This window comes from Neoarius graeffei, chromosome 16 (genome assembly GCF_027579695.1).
Source record: "Neoarius graeffei isolate fNeoGra1 chromosome 16, fNeoGra1.pri, whole genome shotgun sequence".
NCBI lineage: Eukaryota > Metazoa > Chordata > Actinopteri > Siluriformes > Ariidae > Neoarius > Neoarius graeffei.
Window position 1 is genome coordinate 31529905 of NC_083584.1, and position 23767 is coordinate 31553671.

The 23767-nt window shown below is 41.3% G+C and overlaps 1 protein-coding gene across 1 annotated transcript in view; it reads left to right on the forward strand.

Moving 5' to 3' along the window:
- Positions 1-23767, forward strand: part of gabbr2 (gamma-aminobutyric acid (GABA) B receptor, 2) — a 428647-nt gene that overhangs the window by 396940 nt on the left and 7940 nt on the right. Inside the window, exons 14-18 of the mRNA XM_060942775.1 lie at positions 13656-13766; positions 21476-21700; positions 22039-22221; positions 22333-22462; positions 23392-23509. Of these exons, the coding sequence (XP_060798758.1) occupies positions 13656-13766; positions 21476-21700; positions 22039-22221; positions 22333-22462; positions 23392-23509 (767 nt within the window). The remainder of the gene's footprint in view (positions 1-13655; positions 13767-21475; positions 21701-22038; positions 22222-22332; positions 22463-23391; positions 23510-23767) is intronic.

The window sequence follows — 23767 nt, forward strand, 5'->3', positions numbered from 1 at the left end:
TGCTTTGTATTGTTTTAATGCTGAAATCCATGGTTTGTTCATGTGAACTAATGTGTTAAATAAAGCCAGATAACACAAGGTGTTTAGAAAATTTGATATTATTTGAGATGTAAATATTCCAGAAACTACATAGTCTAGGCAAATGAAATTGAACAGGCGTAATGTTGAGCAATATAAGATTTATTCCTCAAAATTTGAATGAGAAATTCTAAGGTATATGGATTCCACGAATGATTTCACAAATTTCCAATATGCGCGCCGCCTGAGACACGGCACACATCAAGTCCGTAGTCCAGCTCCTGCCAAACACGCTGCAGCATGTCTTTGGTAACAGTCTTTTCTGGTAACAGTACATTTTTAGAGAATTCTTTCATAAACGTATGCTGCACGGTCTTGTTCGGCTGTGTTCGAGCGTACTCTAACACAAAACGCCTTTTCTTTTACAGTGAATGGCATTTCTATACCTAAAAAGATAAAAACAAAAACATTCAATATAAAATTTTGACCTGTTTCCAAACATGCTGTTCAAATTTGAGGTCAGTTGAACGAGAATTGACAAAGTTATTAGATTGTGAAATGATATCAAATTTTTTGAAACACCCTGTATAAGGGCAATTCCATGTAAATGTCAACCTCACCATGCAAAAATAAAGCAACATGTAATACATCAAAACCACTCCCAGAGATATCACCTAGGCCTGTATTTTACAGATGTGAATAAGTTGAACCAATTTGTAACCAACCTAATGTGTCACTGTCTGTCTTTCTTTCTTATAATGTAAAACCCAAGCTAAAATCAACTATGATCATGTACAATTCTATATTATTGCCACAAGCCACAGAAATGTATGCTAAAATCCACAAAACAGCAAAACAATAGCCATCCTAAATATTATTTAAGAACTTTGATAGTTTTAGCTGATATTTAGAGAGTTTTTCAAAGGGTTATGGTGGTTAAATTGCTGATTTTCTAAACATATGCCATGTCTATTTCAGACGCGTCACATCCATAACGCTGACTTTTCCTTCCGAAACTCTGCATGAAATACAAAATATTTTAAACAAAGATTTTTTAATATTCACCTTGGACCCCTCTATCAAATGGATATCTCCATTTCGACATTAGGTTTACAGTTTCACAGAGTTTGATAAAAATGTACAGTCACCCAAGAAAAGTGATACTTTTTCTGTCACGTCCATAACGCATCTTTTATTGGCGTTTTCTGGCATGCCCTAGATGTACTATGGGAATTGTTCTTGTTCTATCACTTCTCCAGTATGGTACAGCCTTAAAATATGCAACACCTGTTTAAATACTGGGAGACAATAAAACATGCACTGGGTCATTTGTTGCCATTTTGAGTTCAAGTGTCACGTCCATAACGCTGGAATTGCTCCTAAAGCATTATAATTTATTTGACTTTGGGTAGATTCCTGTTACCTGTCTTCTGTGCGCCGAGTGGCACATAAGGCCTCCACAGAGTTCCTACACTTCTTCCTGTCCGCTGCAGTCACTCATGCCTCATCCCATAAGCCCCATCCCACTCCTCTCTCTTTCTCCACTGTACATCTCCAGGTGGGTTTTGGTCACCCTCTTTTCCCGTCTGGCGCCCAAGTCATCGCTGTGTTGCTGTTGCTTGTCTTCGAATGTGGCCAATCGTCTTCTATCATTGCCGTCTCAATTCTGCGCTAAATGGTTTCATATCTGCATTCTCAAGTAATTTTTCAGTGGTCACATGATGTTCCCAGTGGATTCGTAGAATTTGTCTGAGGCACTTATTCTGAAAACGCCTACTACTCTGTTGTCTGCTTGATTCATTTTCCATGTTTCGCAACCGTATAAAAGGACTGACACAACTAGTGTCTTGAACAACTTCAGTTTTGTTCTTCTTGATATGTTGTTGGATCTCCAGATCTTCTTCAATCTCACAAAAGCACCCCTGACTTTTGAGAGACGGCTCTTTAAGTCTTTCATGCCACCTCTTTACAGACTGTAGCTCCTACGTAAGTATATTCTTCAACATCCTCGATATCTTGTCCATCGATGGTTACTCTGCCTTGGTTTCTGGAGTTAATTCTCATTATCTTAGTCTTCTCTACATTGATCTTCAGTCCTATTCGTCTGGCTTCTACATTCAGCTTACTTGTCTTGTCCTGCACCTATTTGGGTAGATTCATGACATATAAAGCATATCAAATCGGCTATTTAGTAAAGGACAGTAAGAATTGTCTTTTTGGTATATCGTTGTCGTCACTGCCGAACCCGATCCAGGCTCGAGGCAAACCATGTTTGGTTGACTTGGCCAGAATTGCAGCAGTACGGTGGCCAGTTCCTTTCTACACAAACACACACACCCACGGGCAATTTAGAGTAGCCAGTTAACCTAACTGCATGTCTTTGGACTGTGGGGGAAAACAGAGCACCCGGAGGAAACCTAAGCAGACACGGGGAGAACATGTAAACTCCAGACAGAAAGGCCTCCATCAGCCACTGGGCTCGAACCCAGAACCTTCTTGCTGTGATGCAACAGTGCTAACCACTGCACTATGTATTGTGTGGTAATTATAAGAGGTACTAATAATCAGATATTTAGAACAGAAGACGTGTTAAACACATGCAAGAATAGGAAAAGGAGGAATAACTAAAAAAAAATTAAAAGGACTTTCTATCAAATAGCTGGTGTCAATTAATGTGATTATTTTTGCCAAACATATGACCCTTCCATGCTTACAATATTTGTCCATGTATAGTATGTTCTCAGCAGCATGTTCTCAATATTCTATACTCGTGATTATACTGCTGTGTACATCATTAAACTCCTCTCCAGAGCCAGCAGTTAGATCACAGCCTGAGGGTTGCTGTAGGGACGAGGAATAGAGTTGCATGACCTTGCTGATTAGTGAGAAAGGGAGTCACATGACCTCGATGGGCAGGGCTCACCTGTCGACTGGAGAACTTGATAGGAAACATGGCTTTAAAAGAGAGAGGGGATTTTACACTGGTTCTCTTGATACTCTTTGACAGAGAGGAAGAGGATGAAAACGAGCTTGTCTAACGCTGACACTGTGAGCTGTGACCTGCTGTGCTGATGCTGTAGGCTGTGTGCTTGTGTGTGTAGTTTATTCAATTTCACTAGACACACTCATTTCAAAATGTGTTACATCAAGATTTGAGTTTTTCAGTTGCATGTAAGTAAGTTCTAAAGTAAGCACATTTTCTTCACATCATATTGACCTATCCACGTGTGATCAACAGTTCAGGCAAAATAAGCAGACGTTCTATATAACTGAGCATAACACACACACTTAAATAACATTGTGTACCACTGGCCTCATGGTAACTAGCCTCTAAGGACACAATTAGACAGAAACATGGACAGAAGGAGAGACAGCGCAAAGGAGAGGCAAAATTTCTGTAGCTAAACTGCCCCTGTGTGGGAAATACAGTATTTTACCCATACCATTTCACACACATTTTATACTCAATCCATATTTCCAAAACCCCATTCATCTTTTACATACTGTATTTTTACAATGAATTTCAAATCACCTGTAGTGTCAAGTGATACAGACTCGGGCAGGCTATGATAACAGCTTTATGTGCAATCATGATAGCTGATAACATTATGACCCAGATCACTTGGTGTCTTGAAGCAAATTAACAATGTCGAACGATATCACGCTCACTCATTGCTTGCCAAACACAATCCTGTTCAATTAATGTTAACACAGAGGTAATTTCCGCAGATGAGACCGAGAGCTTATATATATCCTCTGAATCAACAGAGGGTAAGTGAACTGCAGGAGCAGGAAAAATAATGGCATTTATGCTGAGGAATAACTGTTTTGTTTTTGTTTTTTTAAAGGATAAATTAATAAGTGCATACCGGTAGCTCTGTAGACAACGTATTGAACTTTTGGGGTAAAATGTAGACTTTTACATTAAAAAAAAATAACATTAAAATCCTGACCTATAGCCTGAAATGTGACATAAGCATTGATGTGTTTTCTGTAAACAGTAGCTCTGATAATATATAACAGAAAAAGATAATTGTTGCTATGATGAAACTTTCTGTAAGGTGACATTTATTGATGTTTAATATTCGTGGAAGGAGTCTCTAGAGCAGGGGTCACCAAACTACGGCCCGCGGGCCGACTCCGACACCAACTGAACCAGCCCTATGAGGCAATCCCCAAAAGTGGTCATGGCCTATTTTTTTTTTAAATTGCTTTTTGACAAATAATAACGTCTGCATCTTGTATTTTGTTGATTTTATCAATTAAAATTGATATTTAGTTATAAAATGAACTATTCATATTTTCCGAATTTTCGTCATATGCTCGCGATCAAGCAGTGACAGGCAGCGCACGCGCAGAGAACTGTCAGTGTTCAGGACAGTAAAATGGCTAGCGGTAAGCGAAAAGCTGACAAAGAGTGCAGAGTTTTTAAAGAACAGTGGACCACCGATTATTTTTTCGTTCAGTGTAAGGACCGTGCAGTTTGTCTTGTATGTAAAGAAAGTGTGTCGGTTTTCAAAGAATATAATCTGCGTCGTCACTACGAAACCCGCCACAAAGAGTATGCTAGTTTGCGAGGGCAAACAAGAGAAGACAGGATTCGGAGGATGAAATGCGGACTGGCTGCACAACAGAATGTATTCCTTCGCCAAACCCAGATCAACCAGGCTGCTGTCCGAGCTAGCTATAAGGTAGCTCACCTACTAGCTACCCATGGAAAGCCGTTTACTGATGGGGACTTTGTTAAAGTATGCATGCTTGCTGTGGCCGAGGAGGCGTGTCCCGACAAGAAGGATGTGCTCAACACGGTGAGTCTCTCCGCACCTACTATGACCAGGCGAACCGAAGATTTGGGGGACAACGTGTATGACCAGCTGAATGAGAAAGCGTCAGAATTCGAGTTTTTTGCTTTGGCCATGGATGAGAGCAGTGACGTGCAGGACACAGCACAACTGCTGTGATCTATTGATCTACTGCTCATATTATAATTTCACTGTTTTTTTTAATGTATTTATTTTATAGGCCTATTTATTTGACCTTTATTAAGTGCTGCACACAATTATTATTAATAATATCAACAGGCCTACCTACAATTTATAATTTTCCACTCACCTTTGCCAGTGTCAATCACCTCAACTAGGCAGATGTTTCTTACCTTGACAGCTTTGATGTTATTTTTATTAGAAAATAAATAAATGGAATATCTGTGGTATTTCAAATTAAAACCAAGTGTGAAGATCTCGATTACTACTTTTGCAAACCACTAGTAAAGATAAACAAATATGTGCCAGGAATTAAGTGTTGATCTAGTAGTGGGGATATAGTAGTGTGGATGGCTGTGCCAGACTAGTAATCTCTACTACACAATGAGGCCTGCTGGTGGTCATATTTGTCTGGGTCATACAATTCTATGTTATATAGACCCGACCCCGGCCCCCCATCACAGTCAGGAACGACAGTGTGGCCCCCAGAGCAAAAAGTTTGGTGACCCCTGCTCTAGAGGCATGAGCCTTGTAACAGTCACAGATAAAGCTGTTCGTTCAAGTTTTTTGCCACAGGAAAGTCTTCAGGATAGAGGATTTTGCGCTTTCCGATTTCTTGAGAACATGACAAGCTGTATTATATATTTTTTTGTCTTATTAATTTCAATAGAGAAAAAAGATGCCGGTGAGGGAATGACACTCTTTAACTCCTATGATATAAGCGATAACAGGAACTAACTAGTCTAGCAGATGTTCCACATCGTTAAATGTAACCATAAATAGATAAAAAAGTATGATGTGTCATTCATTAATAAAGGAAAGTATGTAATCCTTTGCATATTGCTGCTGTATAAGGGAAAGAAAACCCTTATCAAAAAATAATCAACTAACAGTTTGCGTCAGCCGTCATTACACCATCGTCTCACTGATTACTTTCCTATAACTGCAAACACTGTCATGCTTTATTCCTGACACACATTATTCTTACACATAGTAGTGCATACTGCCAAGTTTTGCTTTTACTAAGACTGTATCTCTCTGAGGAATTGTGCTGTGGTGTGAAGTTTCCACAACAGTATGTGTACATGCGTCTGCACGCACATTTGTGTATGCCTATATACATCTGTGATCACTGGGGCAGCAGACGGAGAATGATGAAGACTAATCCCACTCCATCAAACACCACTTGGAGTCTATGTCCTGGATACCAAAGGGCCAGGGAAGGCAGAGTGTTCTTAATGAGGGATCAGGAATGATAGTTTGTCGCTGACTCAATGAGAAAGTATGGACATGCAAGCAGGCACATATTCCTTGTGGGAAGAAAATAAGGGGGACGCCATGGCCTAATGGTTAGAGAAGCAGCTTTGGGACCAAAAGGTTGCTGGTTTGATTCTCTGGACCAGCAGGAATGGCTGGAGTGTCCCTGAGCAAGGCACCTAACCCCCAACTGTTCCCCAGGTTGCTCTGGGTATGTTGTATGTCACTAGAGCATCTGCTAAATGCCTGTAATGTTAATGTAATGTTAGCTGCACTGTGAGCTTGTATTTAAAAGACCAGAAAACAAAACTAATATATAACATACAGTTGTGGTCAGAAGTTTATATACAGTGACATGAATGTTATAGCATGAAGATCATTAATTCAAAGGTGCTGAAACTTCCAAAATGTCTCTTATCTTGCCAAAGCCGAGGTCTCTTAACTTCCTGTTAGTGATCATGATTAACTACAGCTGGCAGCTTCTCTGTGCCTTCATAAAAAGGGTTTGTTTACAGTAATCATTGGATTGACCAACATACAGTAAAATTGGAAAGTCCAAGCAGCTCAGTGCAGATCTGAGAAAGAGGATCGCAGATATACACAACTCCGGAATGTCTCTTGGAGCCATTTCTAAACAATTGCAAATTCCAAAATCAGTTCAAACAACTGTGTCGGAGTTATTGTGAGGTGTAGTCACTTTGCCAAGCCACTTTGCTTCAAGAAAACCCAAACTGTCACCCTCAGCTGAAAGGAAATTGGTTTGGATGGTCAGGAACAACCTGGGAACCACCATGGCACAGCCCTGCCATGAACTGGAAGCTGATGGATCACTGTCTACAGTTCAGATCACCATGGACTAAGAGGCTGCTATCCAAGAAATAACCCCCTGCTCTGAAATTGACACCTTCAAGCTTAAGTTTGAAGCTGACCACACAGACAAAGAAAAAGCCTTCTGGAGGATAGCTGTATGGTCACATGAAACAAAGATTGAGTTGTTTGGCCACAATGACCACCATGCACAGAGGGACACTGTACCAGCTGGTGGTAGGATCCTCATGCTCTGGGGCTGTTTTGCTCCCAGTGGAACTGGTTCACTGCATAAAGTGGATGGAATAATGAAGGAGGAAGAATTCTTCAGCATAAACCATCAGAAACTTGAACACGACTTGGGAGTTACAACAGGACAATGAACCCAAACACACATCAGAGCTGGTTGTGGAGGATAAAGCAGGCTAACATTAAGCTTAAAACAAGCCCTGACTTCAACCCTATTGAAAATATATGGACCATGCTTATAAGTAGAGTCCATGCCAAGAAAAAAAAACAAATTTAATTGAACTCTACCAATTCTATCATGAAGAGTCATGAAATATCCAACCAGAATTCTGCCAGAAGCTTGTTCATGTTTGGTCAAGGTGAATCTTGCAAAGAGACATTTTACCCAAATATTAGGTGTGCTGTATGTATATTTTTGACCCTGTGTGTATAATTTTGACCTTGTGCTGATTTCAGTAAACCCAAAGAAAATTAAAACTTGTGCACCAAATTAGTGTTTTTTTATTAAAGATGTATCCTGTACAATCATTCTACCACAAAAAAGAACAGTTCAAAGAAATTACTGAAAGCCCATTCATATCCAAGATGATATTCATGTCACTGTATATAAACTTTTGACCACAACTGTGTGTGTGTAGATAGATAGATAGATAGATAGATAGATAGATAGATAGATAGATAGATAGATAGTGTGCGTATACATAGCACACAATTTCAAATGCAGGAGCCCAATTATCTCTCTTTGCGTGTGTGCAAGAGGGCAGGGAAGGTAATTATGCCAGTAAAGATACTCCTAGTCATCACGTGACAGCAGCTTGGTAAAAGTCATCTGTGTCTTTGCTTCACAGAGAGAGCAAGCAGATGGGAGTTCTGATTAAACCTGGGTTATGACGAAGCATTAGATTAAAGAATGGCAGCAATAAAAATCCCTTTTCAGCTTCCGTAACAAAGGGTGTAATCCAAGATACAACGCACCACACGTTCGCATTTGCATATTTAAACATGTGTGATGTTCAGGGTTAGATGCTTAGTTTAATGACGCATTTAGCTTCTAATAAATCAGTTCTGGCAGCTCCCGGGTGCTGCCGCGAGCACTGCAGCACTGGCACTTTGAAGTCCCTGCTTTTGAAGTGGAGTTTAGAGCCTGAAATAAGCAGCAGTGAGAAGGTGGAGGTGGAGGACGACGATGATCCAGAGAGACTCGTCTCCCTGTGGCAGGTGGATTGGAGAGTTGCTCAGGCTTGAGTAGCTAGACCTTATTTGGAGCTCCACTGGGAACACAGAGGCCACACCAGTTCTCAGCTCCCTCACCTTGCCTGATTATAGCAAGAGTGCGTACTCAGTTGCTTGCTGGCGAAGGTGCAGAGGGACTGTGTAAATGTTGCAATGTGGTTGCAATGTGAATGAAAAAAAAAATCTAAATTTCTCTGCGTTCCACAGAGTTTATGCTCTGAGTTTGTGTGTGTGACTTTGGTGCATTGAAAGCAGTCAGGTTCGTCCTAAAATTCAAACAGAACTCCTAAACATCATGTCTTTTGCCCCGAGACCTTTTCTTGTTCCACATATTATACAGGGACGTGTGTCGCCACATGGAATGACAGTTGTTTGATTTTCTGCTTCTGTGCTTGCTCTGCTTGGCACAGCATGGAGACGATGGGGGGAAATTACAGATCTGGACTGTGGTTATCCACATCTGTACATGTACACAAGACTTGCAAACTGTGTGCAAATCCAAATGTGTGTAAATTCCTTTGTGAGGTTCCTTTGAAAGAAGTACTGGGATTATTATTATTATTATTTTTAATTCATTCATTTTCAGTAAACGTTTTATCCTAATCTGGGTCACAGTGAATCCAGAGCCATCTCAACAACACAGAGAATTCACTCTAGATGGGACTCCAGTCCATCACAGGGCACCATTCACACACATTCACATAGTCATTCACACCGAGGGGCAATTTAGCATAGCCAGTCCCCCTACCGGCATGGTAGTGTAGTGGTTAGCACTGTCACTTCACAGCAAGAAGGTTCTGGGTTCTGTGGAGTTTGCATGTTCTCCCGGTGTCTCTGCGGGTTTCCTCCGGGTGCTCCAGTTTCCTTCACAGTTCAAAGACGTGGTTAGGTTAACATGGGGCGGCCTTGGGCTGAAGTGCCAAGGCACCTAACCCCCCGCTGCTCCCCGGGTGCTGCAGCTTAGCTGTCCATTGCTCTGGGTATGTGTGTGTGCTCATTGCTCACTTGTGTGTGTGCATGTGTGTTCACTGCTTCAGATGGGTTAAATGCAGAGGACAAATTTCACTGTGCTTAAGTGTGCATGTGACAAATAAAGGCTTCTTCTTCTTTGTCTTCTTTTGGGCAGTGGGAGAAAACCAGAGAATCCAAAAGAAATCCAAATGCACAGGGGAAAACATGCAAAACTCTCAAACCCATAGACATCTCTGTACTTACCGAACACTTCACGTACGGTAGCTATCGGCATTGTACATAACTTGTACATAATCGCTGCTTTGATTGACGCTGAGCAATCTCTTATTCTATTATAGTGTCACACATGCTGCCAGAGAGTGTTCAGAAGCACAGGTCAACATTCTCATGTTCCTGTGTTCCCTCTGTTATTACTTTCTTAGGTGATGGAAAGGTGTTGTCAAGGGGGTTGATGACTTTCTTTCTCCTGCTATCTTTCTCTCCCCCACTATCATCCCTTTGGCTGACAATGAGTGAGCACTCCTTTTCCTCCACTATGTCTCCATAAGTCCCTTCTTTCTACTCCGAACAGGAACCACAGAGACTCTCTCTCTCGCTCTCTTTTTTTTTTGCTTCCACTGAGGGACTCTACACATCGTTGCCCATGTCCCCTTGTCTCCATGTCTCTGCAGACATCCTGTCAGTTGCCCTTTCCAGTCTGTGATGAACAATTACATTAGGGGACTAATGCGCTGAGAAATGACAGCAGCGCCCAATAAGCAGTGCCGCTCGGCCCATTGGCAGTTGCCTGGCAACATCACACGACACGGCTTGTCTGTCTAAAGCAAAATCTTGAAATGATGAAAGTTTTTTTAATCACGTATTTCACAAATCTATATAATTTGGTGTAGAGGACATGTTCATACACTTTTAGCGTTCAATATTGTCTGATTGTTACATTTTTAGGTAAAAAAAACAGTAGTTCTTGAAGGGTTCCTTGTATAGCTAATGGTACTGTTTTCTAAAAGGGTTTTGAATGGAATCATTTCTTTGAAATGCTCAGATGTAGTGGTCTACATGGAACCTAAAAGGATAACTGAAGAACCTTTGAGGGTTATAAATTCAACCTTTTTGCTTCGAGTGTAGAGACCGAGATACACTATATGGCCAAAAGTATGTGGACACCTAGGAGAAGAGGTCAGCCAAAGAACACCTGGCGAAGAGATCTCCTGACAGACATCAAGAGGCTGGGGTACACCTGGACTCAGATAGAAGGAAAAGCACAGGACCGGATCCTCTGGAGATCCCTTGTCAATGGCCTATACCCCAGGAGGGGCATCAGGGCATACAGTGGTGCTTGAAAGTTTGTGAACCCTTTAGAATTTTCTATATTTCTGCATGAATATGACCTAAAACATGATCAGATTTTCACACAAGTCCTAAAAGTAGATAAAGAGAACCCAGTTAAACAAATGAGACAAAAATATTATACTTGGTCATTTATTTATTGAGGAAAATGAGCCAATATTACATATCTGTGAGTGGCAAAAGTATGTGAACCTCTAGGATTAGCAGTTAATTTGAAGGTGAAATTAGAGTCAGGTGTTTTCAATCAGTGGGATGACAATCAGGTGTGAGTGGGCACCCTGTTTTATTTAAAGAACAGGGATCTATCAAAGTCTGATCTTCACAGCACATGTTTGTGGAAGTGTATCATGGCACAAACAAAGGAGATTACTGAGGACCTCAGAAAAAGCGTTGTTGATGATCATCAGGCTGGAAAAGGTTACAAAACCATCTCTAAAGAGTTTGGACTCCACCAATCCACAGTCAGACAGATTGTGTACAAATGGAGGGAATTCAAGACCATTGTTACCCTCCCCAGGAGTGGTCGACCAACAAAGATCACTCCAAGACCAAGGTGTGTAATAGACGCCGAGATCACAAAGGACCCCAGGGTGACTTCTAAGCAACTGAAGGCCTCTCTCACATTGGCTAATGTTAATGTTCATGAGTCCACCATCAGGAGAACACTGAACAACAATGGTGTGCATGGCAGGGTTGCAAGGAGAAAGCCACTGCTCTCCAAAAAGAACATTGCTGCTGGTCTGCAGTTTGCTAAAGATCACGTGGACAAGCCAGAAGGCTATTGAAAAAATGTTTTGTGGATGGATGAGACCAAAATAGAACTTTTTGGTTTAAATTAGAAGCGTTATGTTTGGAGAAAGGAAAACACTGCATTCCATCATAAGAACCTTATCCCATCTGTGAAACATGGTGGTGGTAGTATCATGGTTTGAGCCTGTTTTGCTGCATCTGGGCCAGGATGGCTTGCCATCATTGATGGAACAATGAATTCTGAATTATACCAGCAAATTCTAAAGGAAAATGTCAGGACATCTGTCCATGAACTGAATCTCAAGAGAAGGTGGGTCATGCAGCAAGACAACGACCCTAAGCACACAAGTCGTTCTACCAAAGAATGGTTAAAGAAGAATAAAGTTAATGTTTTGGAATGGCCAAGTCAAAGTCCTGACCTTAATCCAATCGAAATGTTGTGGAAGGACCTGAAGTGAGCAGTTCATGTGAGGAAACCCACCAACATCCCAGAGCTGAATCTGTTCTGTACAGAGGAATGGGCTAAAATTCCTCCAAGCCAGTGTGCAGGACTGATCAACAGTTACCAGAAACGTTTAGTTGCAGTTATTGCTGCACAAGGGGGTCACACCAGATACTGAAAGCACATGCTTTTGCCACTCACAGATGTGTAATATTGGATCATATTCCTCAATAAATAAATGACCAAGTATAATATTTTTGTCTCGTTTGTTTAACTGGGTTCTCTTTATCTACTTTTAGGACTTGTGTGAAAATCTGATGTTGTTTTAGGTCATATTTTATGCAGAAATATATAGAAAATTCTAAAGGGTTCACAAACTTTCAAGCACAACTGTAGAAGAAGAATGTGGACACCTGATCATCACACCCATATTTGCCTATTCCAAAACCATGGGCATTAACTCAGAACTGGTCCCTTGTTGCTATTATAATAACTTCCACAATTTTTAGATTTTGAAACATAGTTGTAGTGATTTGTGCACACTCAGCCACAAGGGTGTTAGTGAGACCAGGCATTCATGGTAAGTGTGAAGACTTGGTGCACAATTTTTGGTGAAATCCCATAAATGCTCACAGAAACAAAGTTGTGTTTTGTTAATCAGTTGATTCCTTGAGACAGTGAGCAACCGCACTGAATTGTAAACTCCTTTGTGCAGTCTATCAGTTTGTGAATTTTATTAGCCTTTATTTATAACCTGTTTAGACAAGGAGCAGATAAAAGGCTGGCCTCGGTACACCGTACCAAGGTGGAAAGAATTACTAGAGGGTGTTACTGTGTGTCTGTGACAGAGTGCATTTTTGAGGAGGCGCTGCATCCATAGAATACTGAAAAGTTTTTTAAAGTGGGACAGCAAAGAGTTTGTTGGAGTCTGATTGCCTTTGGAGTGTGTGTACAGACCAAAAATAAAAAAAAAAAATACTCACTTCACAGACTTCCTTCACTACACAATGCAGCACTGACCTATTTTCTACTGCAGACCAGTCTGTTGTACGTAAATACATCAGGCGTTCAATGTCTGACCAAGTTATATTGTTTATCAGCTTTACTTCTCTGGCATCCTGCAGAGCTAATTGGCTTATTATCATGGCCTTTTGGAGAGACCAGCAAGTGGTATCCCACCTGGGGGAAATCACATGACCTGTTTCTATAGTGTTCGGTGCTGTCTGGGGAGTTTGAATGTCCTCCAAGTCCCCTGTGACAGAGGTGTAGGAGGTGAGAGGTCTGAACACAGCACTTAATGAAAGAGCGCCATGTGTAGCCATGAATACCACAAGCATAACAGGTATTAATTACTCCATCTTCATGCGCACTTGAGTTTCATAAAAAGGAAAGGGAATAGAATATTTTTTAAACAACTCATGGTGATCCTAACTGCTCCTTTTAATACTGCTATTGAGTAAATGGCTTTTCATGTTCTGAAAGAGACACAGCACGACCACGAGCTTGTGAAACCATGGAGTCTTATGTGGCATGTGATATTATTACAGTCATGGTGGCAATTCTCACTGTGTCCCCTTCCCCATTCTGTATCTCTGCAGGCGGACCCTCAGGGGCGAGATATGGCTATCAGGCCCTTCCTGGAGCACTGTGAGAACACACATATGACCATTTGGCTTGGGATCGTCTATGCCTACAAAGGGCTCCTTATGGTAAGTGAGAGAAAATGCATAAACATTTCTGTCCCATTTACCACCATAGTATTTTAAGACGTATAGCTGCATTTCCACAGAATAAACCAGGGCTTATTGTTCTTGAGGCATAGTTCCTGGAACCTTTTGAGTTCTTGTTCTAGGAATATATTCACACACACACAAATCTAAGAATAAAACAGAGGCTGAAATGTTGTGTGTGAAGGAGTTGTCAAAGATCCTTCTTCAAGTTTTTCTAGCCTAGTTAGACATCACAGGAAGAGATTCGGTACTGTTATTTTCTCCCCAGAGGCTTCAGTAATACATTATATAGCCAAAAGTATGTGGACACCTGACCATTACACCCCTATGTGCTTGTTGAACATCCCATTCCTGAATTAGTTCCCCCTTTGCTGTCTGAATAACTTGCACTGTTCTGGGAAGGCTTTCTGCTTGATTTCTGAAACATGTGGGGATTTGTGCCCATTCTGCCACAACAGCATGAGGGAAGTCTAGAAATGATGTTGAGAGACTGGGGTGCAGTCAGGGTTGTAATTTAACCCAAACGTGATCAGTGGGATTGGGGTCCTGTGCAGCCCACTCAACTTCCTACATTCCAACTTTAACGTATTTAAAGTATGTCCATATAAACCTTGCTTTGTGCGCAGGGGCATTGATGTGCTCAAACATGGTTTTGTCTTGGCTCGTTAGCTCCAGCGAAGGAAATATTAATGCTACAGCATAACACGTGGGTGTGATGGTCAGATGTCCACATACTTTTGGCCAAATCGTGTATCACTTGTATGAGAAGCAATAATTTTGAAAAACAGTGTTTTGAAATACATACATACCATACATGTTTTTCCCCTTGAACAGCATCCCATATATTTAGGCTCAAAATATCAATTTTGTCACTGTCATTCTTTTTTTAACTAGTTTACTCATTTCCAATTTTCTAATTTCATAACAGGTTGAATTTCTATAATGGCGATGTTCATGCTGGCTTTTTTTCTGTCTTCTGAATGTCATGTGAGGGGCTTCACACATATGTAATTTTGTAAAGCAAGATTGTTTGTGAGGTCTGATTCATCTCATCTCATTATCTCTAGCCGCTTTATCCTTCTACAGGGTCGCAGGCAAGCTGGAGCCTATCCCAGCTGACTACGGGCAAAAGGCGGGGTACACCCTGGACAAGTCGCCAGGTCATCACACGGCTGACACATAGACACAGACAACTATTCACACTCACATTCACACCTACGGTCACTTTAGAGTCACCAGTTAACCTAACCTGCATGTCTTTGGACTGTGGGGGAAACCGGAGCACCCGGAGGAAACCCATGCGGACACGGGGAGAACATGCAAACTCCGCACAGAAAGGCCCTCGCCGGCCCCGGGGCTCGAACCCAGGACCTTCTTGCTGTGAGGCGACAGCGCTAACCACTACACCACCGTGCCGCCAGGTCTGATTCAGCTTTAAAAAAAAAAAACATGGGCTGTCTTTACCCCCAAAATTTAAAGTCTAAATTAACGAGGGAAACCAAAAACAAAACAGTGATAAATGTAAAACGGTATGTTATACTTAAATAAATGATGAAAAGGTTTGTGCTTCTCCAGGCCACTATTACAATTAACCTGTACAAGGCATGACAGCAGAAAAATCTAGAAAAATGTAATGCAACAAGTTGGCTAATTGCCCATAGTACTGGTCATTATATTCAAGGCAATAATAGCTTTATTGTGGGATAAACAGGGAATAAAAGCTGCTCTGTCAGTGTGGCCTGGAGAAATAAATTACTGTTTTTAGTCTATTTACTGTAATTTTGTGTGTGTGTGTGTGTGTGTGTGTGTGTGTGTGTGTGTGTGTGTGTGTGTGTGTGTGTGAGAGAGAGAAAAAGAGAGAGAGAGCATTAGCGTTTTCCCTATCGTGTTTTACTGCTGTGGGGTCGTAACTGAGCCTATCATCACTGACTGAACAGGAATGTTCTTCCATCGCCCTTCTCCTATACAAACACATACACACACTTGCCTGTCAGTGATTTCAGTCTTATGCAGGGTGTTGAACCAGATGGCTCTGCTAAATTAACAGCTTTGTGTAATTAAGTTTAAACGTGCCTTAATTATAGATTTCTCAGAAAAGTTGGACAGGTGTTATTAAATCTGCCTTTAAAGTTATTAAATTAAGTCAGAATCAGTTCATCTTCCAGACTGTGCTGTCTGGAGCCTCAGGCAGAACTGTCTAATTAACTACACAACAGAGTTATGGCCAAGATCATCTCATCTCAGTTATAGTCAAGATCATCTTATAGCCAAGACCATCTCAGTCAAGAGTATGGATACCAGGATTGATGTGTCTTCCAGCTTGCACTTTGCGGCTATGTTGGAGCTAAAGGGCCATGACAGAAGAATAGCATTGTTGGGAATAAAAACAAGCTAAAGTTAGCTAGCACTGTCGAAAACATAGCTAACTGGCTAGAATGCAAATGTCAACCAAGGAGCACTAACGTTAGCTAGCTAAAATGTTAACCATTTCAGGGTGGATCCAGGAAAATGGGAAGGGAGGGGTGTCAACCCAGTAAGGCCAGGGGTCCGGGGACCACCAGAGTCCCCCGGAAACTCCATCTATCCATCCATTATCTGTAGCCGCTTATCCTGTGTAGGGTCGCAAGCAAGCTGGAGCCTATCCCAGCTGACTATGGGCGAGAGGCAGGGTACACCCTGGACAAGTCTCCAGGTCATAGGGCTGACACATAGACACAACCACTCACACTCACATTCACACCTACGGTCAATTTAGAGTCACCAGTTAACCTAACCTGCATGTCTTTGGACTGTGGGGGAAACCGGAGCACCCGGAGGAAACCCACACAGACATGGGGAGAACATGCAAACTCCGCACAGAAAGGCCCTCGTCAGCCGCTGGGCTCAAACCCAGGACCTTCTTGCTGTGAGGTGACAGTGCTAACCACTACACCACCGTGCCGCCTCCCGGAAACTCTGCAGTTTTTAAATGCTTGGAGATGCATTTTGAGCTGTCAGAGACATGTTGTAAATGAAATCGCTGAAAGAAAATTACCATATCAAAAATGTTTTAAAAGTAGGAACTTTCAAAACCATTTTATTAGTCACTGAAAATGATATTGTCAGAGTTGCAGGTATATGTGTAGAACATAATTACAACTGATATATGGTAATATTTATGAAAGTTGTATTGTCCTATAATGCATTACCACATGACACACTACAGTGTAGTACACTGACCACAAAACACCTTATATCAATAAATTATCATTATTTTAGCAACTGCAATCTGAGCTCCTGCTCAGGACATTCAATGTACGTATAAGACAGTGAATATACCCAGGGAAACTGACGGAATGTCAGTGGCCACTTAAGACAGAGCTTAATACCGAGATAACGATAAACAAAGACTGCAAGAGTTGCATGTCTATAATACAAAGTCAGGAACTGCAATCTGAGCTCCTGAGTCTAATAGACTGAGATAACGAAACAATGAGTGTGTGAGTTGCATGTGAACAAGTCCTATAATAAGTCTTATGCCGCTTTTCCACTACCAACGTGGCTGAGTTGGGCTGAGTCAAGCTGAGTGGGGCTGTTGGAGTTGCATTTCGACTACAACCGCGCTGAACCGTGCTGGCTGGAAGTGGGTGGACACATTGGGTGGAGTTAGCGAAAGTGGGTGGGCGTCACGTGATGTCATTAGGCGGCACAAACAGTGACATCAGTGATCTTTTAAGTGGTAGTCTCACGATCCGGATAGTAAACAATAAACATGGAGGACATAGAGTCGTTAGTGTTGCTGGTCTTGGTGCTGTGGCTTGTTGTCACCGACAACGCCAACAGATACTGGCAAGAGCGTATAGATGAGGCGAGGCGCATAAGGCTTCAGAAATTCTCGTAATTCCTAATTATTATTCTTCCGGGTTTACGGTGTTTACAGATCCCAGCGTGCTCGCGGGGCGTGTGTGGGCGTGTGAGGACACTCCTCCTCACCAATCAGTGCACAGGGGAGTGTCTCCTCATGCCCCTAGCCCCACTCAGCTCGGTTTGGCTCGCTTCAGCCCTACTCCAAAACCGTACGAGTTCTGGGTGCAAAGCAGGGCTGAAGCGAGCTGAGTCGTGCTGCTCTGAGGTAGTCGAAACGCGAGCCGTGTCGGGCTGAAGTGAGCTGAAAAAGGGTAGTGGAAAAGGGCCATAAGTTCCCAAGACTCAGGAGATTTCAAGCAGATTTTTTCAGAACCGTTGCAAAAATCAACATCTCTCACAGACCTATCCAGCCGCTGTTGTAAAAATCAAAGTGAGGCTCACCCCCAAACCAGCACATGTACCATGTACATACACAGGGTATAGTGAGTACAGGGATACCCTATTAATGAATACGAGCAGTAGCCGGACAGCCGACCTATGTGTGTACACAGTAAGCCTGCTTCAGCATCTTATCATTTTGGCTTGTAAACATGCATGTTAATGATACCATAAACATAAAAGGATGGTGCACACCCTTTACATGTAGTCTACAGTGCAGTCCGGGAATACAGTATGTTGTTATGTCGATGCATGAAGTTCCCACGCCCTGTTAAAATCCATCACTGCTTGCTTGCTTTTCACTGCATTCATGTTACAAGCGAAGAAACCTAAGCTTGAACCTACTATTAAATATAAATGTATACCATAAACTCTTTAGCTCAATCCAATTTATTTTTAACCTTATTAATTAAAAACAGTATCTGCAATACAATCAAGTCACAATTCCAAATAGCCATGTACTAAAAATATTTTTTTGGACGGGGGGCACGCCCTTAAATCCACACACCTTAAATCCGTGTCAGTATTTAGGAATGACAATTTTACTTTTCTGTTATTGTAAGTTGGCTAGCTAGTTAGCAGTTAGCTACTTAGTTAGAGTATGACTTATCTCTGTAGGTGATTGATGTGGCATTCACTAAAAAACTCTTTACGGTTTACAAATCCAAACCATAGTACAGATAAACATGTTAACACTGCCACACTGATTTGGTTTTAGAAAAACTATAATGAAAACTAAGCAGCACAATGTTGCAATGGGTAGCATTGCCACCTCACAGCTCCAGGGTCCCCGGTTCGATCCTGAGCTCTGGATACTGTCAGTGCTGAGGTTTTGTATACGTTCTCCCCATGTACTTTGAGTTCTTTGGTTTCCTTCCACATTCCAAAACATGCTGGTAGGTGGATCGACAACTCTAATTTGCTCCTACTGTAGGTGTTAGTGAATGTGTGAATGTGTGTAGCACTCTGTGATAGATGGATAGATAGATAGATGGATGGATGGATGGATGTCCCATCCAGGGTGTACGTCTGCCTTGTGCCCAGTGTTCCTGTAATTGGCTCCAGATCCACCACAACCCTGAACTGGATAAAGGTTTTACTGAAGATGAAAATGAACTGTCATGAAAAGTCATTAAATAGATCATAAATGATTAAAATCATTAAATATGATATTGATAAAATCAATATATAGATCATATGTGTCTGAGGTTTATTTGTGACTGAGATAAGACAGGAGGCTGAACTGGAGGTAACAGAGTTGAAGATGCTGAGATTTTCATTCGGAGTGACAAAGTTGGACAGGATTAGAAATGAGAATATTAAAGGGACAACACATGTAGGACAGCTTGGAGACAAAGTGAGAGAGGTCAGATTAAGATGGTTTGGACACGTACTGAGGAGAGATCCAGGGTATATTGGGAAAAGAATGCTGGAGATAGAGTTGCCAGGGAGAAGGAAAAGGGGAAGACCAAAGATGAGATTAATGGATGTGGTGAAGGAGGACATGAGGATGCTTGGTGCTACAGAAAAAGATATGGAGGACAGGAGGAGATGGAGGGACATTATCTGCTATGGAGACCCCTAATGGGAACAGCCAGAAGAAGTAGATGATGTGTCTGAAGTTTATAGGTCAAGTGCATATTAGGATTGAGACAAAAAAGGGCTTGAGACTAAGAAAACACCAGTATGTGGTATACTCGCCTCGAGACTAAAGGTGATGATACACAGGGCAGCTTTTCGGGCAACAGACAATCAGATAAGAGTAAATCTATTGCCAGGGAGACTGACACTGTAAAGATGGACACTGAAACATTTGCAGCTGTCACTTTTGTCTTGGCTTCAGCCTTTATTTCACTCAAGTATGACTTCTGGAACAAAACTGAATAAATATTCTGCTCAAAAGATATTTAGCCATTATTTTAACATTTATAAGTCAAAATAACCATATTATTCTGTTTATATTAAACACATTTTAAATCCCTTTAAAATGTAACTAGCCTCAGTCACATATGTTGTAACTAATAACTGACAAAAACATAATTGTTTAATTCTCATCTCAGCAAAAAAGAAAAAAGGACGTGGAGCAGGAGATGGCTGCTGAGGAGGAAAATGGGGTGACAGAGTCCCTGAAAGGCTTTCTTTTTTAGATCCTGAAATTTGTACTGTTTCGCCATTGGGTTCCACAAGTAGTCGTGCTCTGTGTGTGAATTAGATCAGACAATAAAGTTAGACAATCTCTGTTACAACTCAAAAAAAAAAAAATCATGAGCTGCCCATCACTTTTAACTTGAGGCAAGAGAGCTAACGTTATCCCTCCATAGCTAGCGACAACTTTCAGCTAACTATGTCAGCAAAAACCACTGCTAGTTAGCTAAATCCCATTCAATCTCTATGGCGCGGTGGTTAGCTAACAGCAGCTGACACTTAGCTGAAAAAAAATCGATGTCTTAATTACAACCTGAGCACATAAAAATAGATGTCTGTTGGTTTTCTAAGCATTTGAGGAGGTAAATTCACCACTTTGGGTTTACGCATAACAACTTACCGGCATAAAAAGATAGAAGTTGTCTCTCTTTTTCTTCGCTCCACTGTCATTGAGATGTCGCCATATTTGTTAAAAATTTCCAAAGCTCTCAGGTGGTCATGTGATTCGCTGCTAGCACTCTGATTGGTTGATCTTAAAAAGTTGCCCAAAACGATCAAAATCGTTCCGATAGAAATTATGTTGCCCAGTCTCAATGGGAAAGCGCCAAAGCGCAATTGCCCAAAAAGTTGCCCCATGTATCATCACCTTAAAACTGGCCTTAGCACTGACAAAGTTCATGCAGATGCAACAAAAGACAATGTAAATTGAAGCGTATGCTATATCGGTGGTACTACATAGCGAATAGCCTGGAACCTTGGTGTATATCTATTTGTCTTCCTGTGTCTTAGAGCATATCTGTAATACATCATCACTCAGACACGTGTTTAACATAATGTATTCATTGGGGATTTGTCTGGAAGGGAATCAATGACAGGTTGTCCTAGGTGAGTATTTAACGATGTATTTGTCAATCCCATGTCAAAACAAATCATTTGCTGAACATAAAAACAAGTATCAGGCAGGAAGTAATCATTATGTTATGTGTTAAGTGCTTCTTATTGCAAGCATCTGCAGTGTCTTTTAGCAACAAGCACATCTCAGTGCAATGCTGTACTTGTATCTAGTGATGTGTTTGTTAAATTGCTGCTAATAGCCATGAGCAGTGCTCTTGATTTGATAAACTCTGGCACTTATGCTGAGCAGAACCATCAAAGCAGCATTAGATACAATCAAAGCAAGAACACGATCAAAAATGACTGCAGTGTTCAGCTCTGAGATGGCAACTTAATCTCTCGTATTCTGTTCCATATTGTTGTAGCTGTTTGGTTGTTTCCTGGCCTGGGAGACAAGGAATGTCAGCATCCCTGCTCTGAACGACAGCAAGTACATTGGGATGAGTGTGTACAACGTGGGAATCATGTGCATCATCGGCGCAGCTGTGTCCTTCTTGACGCGGGACCAGCCAAACGTGCAGTTCTGCATTGTAGCCCTGGTCATTATTTTCTGCAGCACTATCACGCTCTGCTTGGTGTTTGTGCCAAAGGTGAGAAACTCCGAAACCTTAGTTGTTCCACCATGATAAGTTCAACTGCATGCCATTTACTAGAGTGGACGAAAAACATCTGATCCTTAAAAGGCACAATTTTCAGAACAACAGAACTAGAGGCAGCACTGCTCTTAAATTCCAATGCACTAAAAGAAACATCTGGATCTGTAAACGGTGCTGTAAAAATCTCTAATGTTTTGGCTTTAAGCTAAATAAGACAGCTGTACTGGAAAACACAAGTTTCTAATGGTGGCTTTTATGTGCTTTAACTAGCTTTCAGCTCACATAACACAATGGAAGGCAAATCTTTCCTTTCGGCCTTTCTGTCTCTCCAGCTTATCACAATGAGGACAAACCCAGATGCGGCCACCCAGAACCGACGGCTGAAGTTCACCCAGAATCAGAAAAAGGAAGACTCAAAGACATCTACATCGGTGACCAGTGTTAACCAGACCAACACATCCCGCCTGGATGGCCTGCAAGCAGACAACCATCGCCTCAGGATGAGGATCACAGAGGTAGGACATATGTCCAACAAACACTTGCACTGCTCCACCCTGCTGTTGAACATCTAACATCCAAAGATGTCAACAATGAGTCATTGGATTATGGGTTATTTTTGTGTTTAGTTGGATAAGGAATTAGAGGAGGTGACCATGCAGCTTCAGGACACGCCAGAGAAGACCCCTTATATCAAACAGAACCACTACCAGGACGTCAACAACATCCTGAGCATACGCAACTTCACAGACGGCAAAGGTGGGAGGAGCTTATCGCAGTACAAACAAATGTACTTCTTTTGCAGCCAGGGGTCTGTCACTCTTGGACATAAAGTCAGTAATCTGTATTTTTCTTTTTCACTAGGATGGTACCATGATGGGGCATGTTTTATAGCTTTAGTATGTTTCTTTTACCTGGAAATATTTAAATAATATTAGCTGGCATTGAGTGGTATATCAGATATGTTGAGTTCAGTATCATGCTAGCTGAATGGAATATATCTGATATACCATGAAAAAAAAGCCAGCCAATATTATTATTATACATACACATTTCTTTTGGGTGTTCAATGTGTCTTTCAAAATTTTCTGTATTTAACGAAGCAAACCTGACAGCCATGTTGGTTTACAAATTGTCACAGTCGCTCGGTAGCATGGAAGTTTAACATCTCCGATGTGTGACGTTATGTTGTCTTGAAACCATGCAATATCGTAAACTATATTTATTCTCCATTGGGTAGCGTGACATAATACATGTAAGAGAAGCAATATGCTAATAATATTGCATGCTATCAAACCAAATGAACGAAACCCGCTAGAAGTGAATGAAAAACACGTTTTTATTCCATCGAAAAAGTGTCTTGTATGTATAATAATACAGTACTGATCTGTCATTATTCATCATTCATACATTATTCATTCAGATTATGAACAGTAATTGGCGGCATGATTTATTCATTTAGATTCAGCAAGTTTATGGTTTGTTTCTCATTTTAATACATTTGTATTATTCAATTTTATATCATCAGCTCCATTGCACATAAGTTTTCTCCCCTTAAATATAATCAGAGTTTCAATATATTTTGGCTTAAAGGAATCATGAGACATTTCAAGAGCAATGTAAATAAGAATTACATGGAATAATAACATGATAAAAATTGTGTCCTGTCTTTCATTCATTTTCCGCAGATGGTGAGAAAACTGTTCTGAAGAATCATCTGGAGCAGAAACCACAAGCACTGAGGGGCTCCATGGATCCTTCTAGAATAAGCAGAGGCCCACTCGAGGACATAAACTCACCAGAACAGTGAGTGATTTAAGTGCCCCATTCAGATAATAAGCGCAATTCTTTGTGTTTTAGAAAGGAATGAAACAATTTTATGCCGAAATTAAACCAGAGAGGGAAGGAACAAGAACAAGAGAGCGAGCAAGAGAGGAGCAAAGAGAAGACAGAAATCGGTTGTATAATCTATGATTTACAACAAGCGATGGAGGCAGTGAGGCCTGAAAATAGACAGAAGAGCAGGAGAGGAATACTCACAGCTATTCCCAGAGCCGAGTTCAC